The sequence below is a fragment of the Notothenia coriiceps genome, unplaced genomic scaffold (genome assembly GCF_000735185.1).
Source record: "Notothenia coriiceps isolate Sejong01 unplaced genomic scaffold, NC01 NC01_scaffold00037246, whole genome shotgun sequence".
In the NCBI taxonomy this organism is placed as follows: Eukaryota; Metazoa; Chordata; class Actinopteri; order Perciformes; family Nototheniidae; genus Notothenia; species Notothenia coriiceps.
This window is the reverse complement of record NW_011369947.1, coordinates 27,890,214-27,900,822: the sequence shown is the minus strand read 5'-3', so window position 1 is coordinate 27,900,822 and position 10,609 is coordinate 27,890,214. Positions and strand designations below refer to the sequence as shown.

Here is a 10,609-nt window from a genome sequence, read left to right as displayed (position 1 = left end):
GAGTGGGAAAGAGGCCGACCACAATCCAGAGGGGACCGAATTTGAGGTGTGGGTGTGTATCTGACGACCCGTGGATGAATAGGTAGCAGTTAACCTCAAACAAAGCCGGTGAGAGTGACAAATGTGAGACAGTATCGGTGGTGTCAATGAAGGTTTGGACGAAAGGGGGTATGGACAACTGGAGTGCAGTCAAGCGGAGACTCATAGTACTGGAGGTCCTCCAAAAGTCGTTCCTAGCACTGGACAGAGATGGTGGAGGTGGCTGGAATACTGACACCGTTAACTGACGACGGCGCCCCGACGGGAACGAAGCTCGTCTGAAATATTATAGACGCGTTCCCGACTTCCCTCCGCGTACGCTTCTGAATATGTCGACTGAGACCAACGATTGACCAGACGTTAAAAGGGGAAAGAAGCGAAGAGGTAACCCCGAAACCCAAAAAACCCAAAACAAAACTGTTCTTCCTATTCGGGTATTACGGGGACATTTAGAACTAAGCAAGTCCCCGAACTTTACTGTAGTTGCCACTTCTTATTCAAAATAGGAGAGGGCGAGTATCTGGTCGAAAACCAAAGGAGGTTCTTTCGGTTGTAGAAGAGTTCAACCGGAGGCTTTACGGATCGTGGATAATTTCCCTATTTCCCTCCGTCTGCTCAACCTTCTGACGCAAAATTCTGGGGGACCCTGTAAAACTTATAAAATCAATGGGAAAAAAAACCCATGATTGCGGGACGACAACAAAGTCCGTTGAAGAAGTGCTACAGAACAGCGATTTGCTAAAAAAACAGCACAATAGGAAACTACTATTAAGGAGTAAAAAGAGAGCACTGGGGTTCTGTACAGGTCGTGTATACTCCACCCGAACGTCTTCTGACGACCTGTTGTCTTGAATCACTTTCCGACTCTTCACACGTAAAAGTACAAAGGAACAAAAAGTTAAAGGACCAAAAAAAACACCACCTCTTTCCCCGTCAGTCTCGGTTGGACGGTTTCATTACCGTAACCGGCTTTACCGGGGAGGATTGTTTGCTCTTTCGTTGGGGTTTCCAAGTTTTTGACCAAACGGTAAAAATGGCGCCAAAAAAATACAACACCTTGAATTATCAAGCTCGTGGGGTGAGTGGTTCGAGGTAAAATTTCAAGGGAACACACCAGTAGACGTCGTTCTTCCGGAAACGAAAAACCGATACAACTTCAACCAAAGCGGAGAACGAAGGACACATAAAGTGGCGAACTAAGGAAGTCGGGGAAAAGCACCAAACTTCACCTAAACGGACGGGTGACACAGCCCGTTCAGGGAGGGTCGGCGCCGGAGGCTGGGTCTTTCAGTAGGGGACGCGGAAGAAGGAAGGGCGGCCGGAAGTGGGGCCAATCTGTTCTTGATACTTACACAACCCCTTTAGCCTTTCCGATGACCGTTCATAAGAAATGGACGTTCTCACCTCCGTGACCGAAACTCCCGTGCTGAGAAAAAACCATTACCTGAACGCTGAATGTCTCTTGCAATAGAATAAAGAGGCAAGAACGAGCGTTTCTGAGTGAGGCGGGTCCGAGCCACCCGCGAAAAAAAGACTTTGCGCCAAAGTCGAAAAGTGAGTTGGAATAGTGTCCGAGTGCCTTTGTAGTTCCGCCTACGGGACAGTTGCAGTCCAAAGCGGGAGGCGCAGCTCCTCGGTAGGCACCCCTTGCGTAAAGAAGGTAGGAGGACAAACACCAACCCTTCGGTGCCAACCTGCCAACGCTGCGACGCAGCCTCCGTGTTCTCCTGGTAGGTCGAGGCTCCTAAGCAGGTGGCCCAAGCGGACAAAGCAGGTGCGTGCGGTCTAGAAGTCACGAGGTCACCCCTTGTACTTAAGGCGGGTCTGTGAAGCCTGAGATCCGAGGAGGTCGTTTGCGCGCGCGCGCGCGTACAGGAGACTGCGGTTCTTCACCAACAGGGCGACGAGGTAGACGCGCGTCATCCTCCGTTAGGGTGGCGCGGGGACGGACCAAGAAGGAGCGGGAGAAAAGGGTAAGATTAGCCGACCCGAGTGTAGCGGTACCTGTAAGCACTTTGCCACGAAGGCGCGTTCCATTAATGTCCAAATGGACTGATAGACACTGCGCAAAAAGGTCCGACAATGCTGAGCAAAGGGGATGGATTAACATGAAGGACGAAGACCTCTGACGATGTGATTACAAGTGGTCCGTAGCAAAAAAAAAAAAATCTAACGTACCGTAAGGAGCCTGTAACAAAGTCTGTCCCAGGGCGTTAACGAGATCTCAACCTTTCGAAAAAATAAGGGAAATGGTCTCGTGATGATTACCTGAGAGTAACAGTGACACTGGGGCAGTACGATGAGTTACACGGGCTAGAAGCCTACCATCAAGAGAAAACATTTTCTTGGGCTCGGGAAGGGGTTCTGAGGGGAGATTAGACTTGAAAACAACATTAGTCAATACAATTTTCATCAGCCCCTGAATCAACTAAAACTTGGAGAGGAAGGGAAACTTGAGAACTAGAAACCGTACCCTTTAACTGGAGGCGATTAGCGTGGGAAGGGGAGACAGAAGTATGGCTCACCAGCGCCCCTCCCCTGGCTGCTGAGCCTGCTCTTTTGGCCGAGTGGAACAGTTGGCTCGAATGTGGCCAGCCTGGCCACAGTATATGCAGAGCCTCTGGAGGAAGCGGCGTTCATGTTCGGTGAAAGCCTCATTCTCCCCAGCTGCATTGGCTCCTCTGGGCTTAGGGATGAGGAGACGGTGGGTGGTAGATTTTCGCCTGTTTGGGGAGTTTATATCCAGTGTACCTCGTTTAAACATTGAATGGACAGCTAGCAGGCATAAACAGTATATATAGCTAGCATGGAATGTTTTTTGCTTTGTATGTCGGGGGCGGGAGATTCATGTGATTGGTTGTTGGTCGCGTTGCTCGCGTTGACTCCCCAAGCTTCAGACACGCCCACCGCCAAGCGTCAACGCACGCTGCTGTGTGGACGCTCCGTAAATGGAAATACACTTTTTAAAATTGGAATAGATTGGTGTCCAACCTTTGGACTGCAATGTAGTGCTCCAGGGTACAAAACAAAAGCAAGTAAAAAGGGGTTTTAATTCCCTTTAATGCATTAGAAATGTATGTTATAATGAAGTATGGTGCTTACATCATTCAAGTAGAATAGGTCATCATTCTGGGGGTTGAGGTTAAAATACGGGTACAACAAACAATAGTAAAGACGCCCTGAAATGTAGTTTCTCGTGTGGATAAAGCTCTAAAAATTCTCAAAATCTTTCCCTGAAAGACAAATACTTCTTTAACCTCTTCACGTTATCTTCTTCATGCGTCAAAAAGGTTTTATAGCGCAGCAGAAAATATAATACAACAGTCTCCGAAGGTTCAGCAATATCCCCCCGACTGAGCTGTTCTTTACTATACGTATAAAGCCAATTTAGTGCTCATTAATGTTACATATTGTGCTGCAGGGCTATTCTTTGTGCAACAGGCTCCAAACACACAGTCCTGGAGCTACACATCAGCAGGGACCCTCCCTCAGCTGAGAGAAGAACAATAATGGAGATTCACAGTTTCTGTCTCTGATAAACTGGGGATGAGAGACTTTTTTTTGTGTGAAAGAAAAAAATCACTAATGGTGTTTTGGGCTAATCTCATTAGTGTGTTAGGGGGGTCTGTGTGCACGATTGCATTGGCGCGTGCACATGCTTGCACATATGTAATGGAATTTCAATCATGGTGTATCTGCTTAACATCATTAACAGGCCCATTAATCTTCCTAATGGCTCTGATCCTCTTATTGCAGGGGTGGAGACTTCCATTTTCGAGGCAATTAAACACACTTTTTGGTATCCGTGCGTGCGTGGAAGAAAGATGGGTGCTAGATAGATGACACTCCTCCTGGTATCGGTTCAAAACAGAAGGTGGATTCAATATTACAGAGGACTGGTGCTTGTGATCTGGCCCTTTTACAACATGTGGATGAAGAGCACTGCCAGGGGCCAAAAGCTAAGAATAATAAAATGAAAGATTAAGAACAGCATTGAAAATTGGCAAAAAATCGTAAATTGCATTTGGAAATAATTCAGGATCACATGCTTGAAATAGCAGGTCTGTTGATTTCGCTACACATGACAACCATTTAATCAATGAGTCATAAAATCGTTTTTTCTTTTTAAGCGTAGAAAATCTTCTTCTGGTATGTGACAATTTCACATCTTTCCCACACAAATCCACCTTAAACTAAATTAAATCAAGCTCTTTTTTTGTCAAATTACTCAGTTTCAAATGAGGTTGCCTACACTGTGTGGATTTCTCACCTGTTTCAAGACGAATCGCACCCTAAGAAGGAATATGAAAGTATATTAAATGTTCTGTCACAGACAATGTATCAGAGCCTATAGCACCTTTTTATTGCAACAAATGGTGATACCCATTTATTTGGCTGAACAAACTGGGCTCCTGAGGGTGTTCTTCACAGTTTGTCTACGCAATAAACCTCCTCAAAGGTCGTTCAGAGCAGAACAACACTGACATTTATCACTGGGTTATGGAATACACATAAGGCAAGAGCTGCCATTGCCAAGTTATGATAATAAGAATGAAGAAGAGTGGATATCACTGATGTGTCGCAGGCAGACAGCTGAAGGAGAGCTGGTTAGATTTGAAAGGATGTGTAAGTGCTATGATTTGAATTGATTGGTGGCTGTAAGAGAAGCCAGATATTTTATAGAGATGAGAAGCAACACAGTCAGACCATTTCAGGATTGTCTATGAGTATATCAGTTACAGAAACGTACTGTGACATAGTCATTACCCAACAGGACAAGCTGTAATTGCCTTGGCTATATCGTGACTTTTCATCCGTCATCAACTCAAACCATTTGTATTTTTACAAGGTTTTTAGACCAAATAGCTGAAAGAAAATAACGTTGTTTGAGTTTAGTGCTAGTTTTCACAATTTGAAGCATGCTAAAATGTTAAATTCAAGCTGTTAATCATAGTTAACATTATACTTGCTAAACATTAATGTGCTACCATTGTCCTTGTGAGCATGTTGTCATGCTAGCATTAGCATTGTAGCGTTTGCTCACAGATATTGCAGCCTTTCAAAGCTCCTAACATACCTTGAGACTCTTTGCATTGATCACTAAAGATTCAACTAGGTGATTTAATTGTTTTGAGAAGATTTTTATGAAAATCAAGCCTGGGAAACACTCCAACTAGAAATTCCTAGGTAACTCTGAACACTTCTATGACTTTGCAAAACATAAATTGGTCTGACTTCCTGCAGTGTAATGTATTCAGAAGAAAACATGTACACTTTCTGAGCCAATTGAGTTTTCGTTATTGCTTTATCCTTGACCTCCACCCACCTCTGATGAAGTTCTGCTCGGCCAGGCTGTGGACACTGGCCAGGTGTCCGCTGTGCTCCCTGCAGTCCTTCTCAGCGTCCTCCCAGGTGTGTCTCCGGCTGAAGTATCTGTAGCAGTGGCCGTGGAACTTCCTCCATGTGTGCTCGCAGCCCTCAGTGTCTGGTGGAAAGGGCAATTTGCAAAAAGAAGGGGGAGGTAATTGAAAAAGACAGCGATTAGACAACGGGAAATCCATCGTAAGAGAAATGTGGGTTTTTTCAAATCGTTAAACACCCACAGAATAACTGCTTTGCACAGGGATGGAGGATTCAGGATTAAGAGGGCAACAACCATTATTATTTTATATTTGTTTTTGTATCAGCAGATTCCTAATGTCCTGCAGCACGCAAAATCTATATATTGCCTTTCCCCCTCTTTCCCTCCTTCTGCTTCTCTCTTCAGCACCATCTTGCTTTAAGTGCCCTCTGTGACACTCCTCCCAGTCTCCATCTCTCTCTTCATCTCTTTGATTTGACTTGGACTTTTAATCCGCAGCAGAGGCAAGCCGGCAGTGAGACAGCTTAGACCAGTGAAAGGGCGTTTTAATCTATTCAAATGACAACAATCCTTAGAAATCTCTTCCAGTGCACAGCTCTCGCTTGGTAATTAAGCCCTGTCACAGTCCTGTCAGCGCACACACACACTCTCCCTCCACCCATCCCCCCTCCTCCCTTCATCTCTCAACTATCGCCCCTAATCTGTCAGGGGGGCTAGCTGTGTGTTACGAGCTGTACATTTCAGATGTGATGTGTGTGTGTGTGGCTTTCGGTTCAGCGCTGGAATGTGTATGTGTGCATACGTCTGTACCTGAAAATGTGGAAATGAATGGTGGATTGGAGGTGGTTCAGGCTTTATCCGTCAGCTAAGCAACCTCCGCTCGCCCCCCCTTGTGCCCCCCTCCCCCTCCCTGCAGTGTGCGGATCAGGGAAAAGGCCTCAGCTTTTCCTCCACCAAATGTGAAGCGACACCAGTAAATTGTGAGGTGCAAATTGGGCCGTATGGGGCCCTGCTTAGTATGCAGAGAGATGCAGAGCGGAGAGGAGTCCATTATGAAAGCCCTTCTACAATGTGATATAAAACAAGGACCTCGAAACCTGCATACTGCATTGAGAAGGTAAGTGCTTTTAAAACCTATACGCTCTGCTCCATTCACCATGTTTTTCAGGGCTGTCTGAGGTACAACGCTGAGAAGTGCAATGACACTCTTTCCCAACATGCAATGCATCGGCTCCCATTAAATCTGCCTCCTCGGTTCAAGGTCTTGCTGGTCTTATGTTAGTCGGACTCGGCATGCAACTTAAATATTTCAACATATATTTATATATTCTTTGTCCCAACTCTTAATATTATCTTGCTCAGAATTTACAGTTAGTGTAAAAGTGATGAACATTGTAACTGAAAGTAATGATGATGAGCGATGTGTAAATAACCTACAGTTTATCTGACATGCAATAGCATGCTAAGAAGTGTCATGTCTTCTTCATGTGTCACTCAGCTAACATACTGTAAAGCTGAAAGGCTCAAGGTCAGACACAGATAAGTGTGTGATCAGTCAAACATTCACATGTGCATGTTGGCTGCAGATAGAAAGAGAGCGATGAAGAATAGAGAGAGAAAAGTTATCTGGGAAATATATGGAGGCAAGTGTCTGTCAATCATTCCTCCACTGGTCCGTCTGAAATGTGATTATTCAGTCCTATACAGTCCGTCTGGTGGAAGCAGAGTCCTATAATGTAAATAAATGTTCTATTACCACTGTTACATTGATTTATGGGCAGAGTAACTTCAATCAAAGCATCTGAAAACCGTCAAATACCAAAAGCTTTAGTTTTAGTTTGATCACATAATAAGTTATTCAAATCAAAATGTCACAAACTTAAAAGTGTTTTATGAAACCAAAGGTTTTGCATGGCTACTTGTTTTAAACATTTTTTCTATTTAAATCATTTTTTTAATTATACAGGTTAAGACGCGTGTTAAGTATTGTAGTGGTAAGAAATATGGTAATCTTTCTTTACGACGCGTATTTAAGAAATTCTATGCCCTACTAAAGTAAAAATGTGATTGACAAGGCTCGATGACTTCAAAAGAGGCGCCTGGATGTTCGCCAAATCAACTAATACTCACTCAATAATTATTTGCATTTCTTTACATATAAAATGAGGTTCAACACAGACATTTTTGGATCATAAATCCATGTCAGTCACTCAGAAATATAAAAAAATGACACTAAGATGCATTCCTGTCATTCTAATCTGAATTTACAGAGTATTTACAAACAAGATTTAACATACACGCAGACTGAAGTAGTGAGTCATAGCCTCAGGGGTTTGCTCCAGTCGTACTACTTTTAGAAAATGCACGGTGGGTTCTCTTAAAGTAACAAGAACGTAAATATTTGTTCTTCATGTTAATCAAAATACAGCATGAAAGGCATGAGCTCTTATGTTCAAGCTGCACCTGAAAATGATTTAGTTTAATCATTCAATACAAACGTTTAGTGCTTCAGTTCCTCTTTGGACTTCAGATCAGTAATTGAGGAATTGTAAAATTGCTACTTCTCCTACTGGATCTATTCATTTCTTCTGAGCAGTTATGCGAGTAGCTCTGACAATGATTATTGTAACTGTGGGTAATTTATCCATTCATTACTTGGCCAGCTCAAGTTTCTCATTGTTGTCTGGGGACTGGATCCAATGACCTCAAAACACACTAATGACATGAAATTCAATTAGCCACTGTAACCTTTCAGCCTCCTCTGGGTGGCTCAGTGGCTTTCTGGTTAGCCCCATTTGTTATTGAAAGATGATCCTGGGATTACTTCCTGTTCAGATTGTGCTTTTGAATATGAGTACAGTGTCTGTCTATAGCGCTTGGGTCGAATCAACCCTTGGTTTCCTTCAAATATTTCCTTTGCTTTGACATGATTGAAACCCTTTTTTTATACAAGCTAACACGAGTAAACTCTAATGGATGTTAAAACATGTGCCTTTTTGAGAGGACAGGACATTTATGACTGGGTTAACATTGGGAATTTATCACAGCTTTACAGGACACTGGCTGCTTCAGAGTCAACATTTTGCAGCCAACATGTTCCCTGTAGCACAGACGGTTTGCTTCTGAGCAGAGAGCAGTAGATTAGCATTAGGTAGAACGATGTAACTACGGTAATCTCTGGTCTTATGAGACCAAAAATCAGACCCGGCAGCTGTGATTTGCTCTGCTGACTGCTAATTTACTCACTCCGTCATCTCACCTGGAAGCTACCTGCTCAAAATGTTTGCCCACATGGCAGCTTGTACATTGTATTGGCATTGGGAGTGGGTCCAGTTTGGCTCATGAAGGTGGACGGTGGTTTATAATCTACAGGGACAGGAGAGTCAGGGTAGGTGTTGCTGAGACAAAACAAATTAAATATGCACGCCTTCATTCGATCACACCGACTGCTGTGAATATCTGCAATGTACTACTTGGGATTCACATTCATATATAATATAATTTGGTGTACAAGGAAGACGCAGTGAAATGCACGGTGGGAGCACTGAAAAGACAGAAAAAGAAAGTAAAGGAGTCAAAGAAACAGAGACCAAGAGACGCAGAGAGAAAGAAAATCAGAGGAAAAAAGTAAATAGGCATGTTTTCTCCCCCTCAGATCTTCAACCTAGTCTCTGCTGATTTCTTCTCCCACTCGCTGACAGTGAGGCTCAAAGCCCCACATCACATCAACCTCTTCAAATATTTAGACATGACTTAAGTCGTCTTCTCTTTCCTATTTTCCCTCTGTCAAGCAAAGAGAGAGGCAGGGGGTGTGTTTCGGCGATTAATATTCCCACAGACTTTAGTGAGCGGCAGTTAGGAAATAAAAGTCTTATACTTCCAGATGACTGATTGCCTCGTTTATCCACATCACCAAGGGAAATTTCCACGATTCCTCTTTTTTAGATCCCTGAATGACGAGAATGTGTGTACGTGTGTGTGTGTGCCATTCTGCCTCCTCCTTGTGTGAAGGCTGACAGCTCAGTGTGCCATTTGCAAGCAAGCAGATGACAGCAGTCGACAGAGAGGAGTGAGAAGTGAGAGAGAGAGAGATTAAATAACCAGCAACAAAAGGTGACAATTTAAGAAGAATGTACAAAAATGGACTGTGGATTAATTAATGGTTGTAACAAGTGCAATATTTATTCATGGCACATCTTAATAGTGTGATTCTCACAACTAGGAGTTATGGATGTTACAGTAATACAGCTACAAAGCACAACATGAAGGACCAATGCCAGTCTGAAGGCTCATTCTGCATAATGAGTCGATAGATGTGTCAATGCAGATTGATGCTGATGGGGGGGGGGGCAGAGGTAAAAGTGAGGGCAGCGCGGGCAATAGACAACAAGTCGCTTATTACGGATACAGTGTTTAATTGGTGTAAGGTGAGGAGAGCTCACACACTCGACATATTTGTGTATTTTTGAGATAATACTCTATCAGTGTGCAGCTAATCTAAAGCACACACAAGCGATCACACATTCTCAAAGGCAACGTGTTTGGTTATGAAATCACCAGGAGATAAGCACTAATGTTAAGCTAGCAACTGTTTTATTTATTATATCCTTTTTCCAACCACAATTAGCATGTGCATTGGTTTGTTGGTGTCTTATATTTGGGAAAACCTGCTAAAATATTCTTCCTTCCCTTTGCAAATAGATAAGAATAGTCCAGCATAAACGTGGCGGCATCACAGAAAACCTTTTTATACTTACTTAGTTATGCAATTTAGTAGTTTAACCATTAACTCAGCTGAGTACATACAGATACATGTTACTTGTTAGACGCTTTTATGCAAAACGAGTTATATACTGTGGACAATCCCTACAGGAGCAATTTGGGGTGAAGTGTCTCAGGGACACAACGACATGCTGACTGCAGTGGGGTTTGAACCTGTGACCCCCCTGATGCGAACACCAACGCACATCCCACTGCGCCACACTGTATATACATTATTCAGTACAAATTATATATAAAATAATGCTTTTTTTCTGCTGAACTATTTTCTAGTCATCTGTCTCTATACAACTTATTTTTACATTGCTTGCTGCATGAAGTCAAGTGACAAAACTAAAACATGTTCCTGTAGTGCAAAGTTCAGGTTCCTAAGCTCCTAAAACTTTCTGTGGTGGTATAACTGTGAGATGACAGTAAATGTAAGCCAGG

The 10,609-nt window shown here is 43.3% G+C and overlaps 1 protein-coding gene across 1 annotated transcript in view; it reads right to left on the bottom strand.

Annotated features, from left to right (window-relative positions):
- Positions 1–2,560: 2,560 nt before the first annotated feature.
- The window catches only part of LOC104966594 (neurocan core protein-like), a 72,569-nt gene continuing 64,520 nt past the window's right edge, over positions 2,561–10,609 (bottom strand). The window contains exons 10-12 of the mRNA XM_010795781.1: positions 5,366–5,524; positions 3,447–3,531; positions 2,561–2,762 (exon numbers count right to left, since the gene is read on the bottom strand). Of these exons, the coding sequence (XP_010794083.1) occupies positions 2,561–2,762; positions 3,447–3,531; positions 5,366–5,524 (446 nt within the window). The remainder of the gene's footprint in view (positions 2,763–3,446; positions 3,532–5,365; positions 5,525–10,609) is intronic.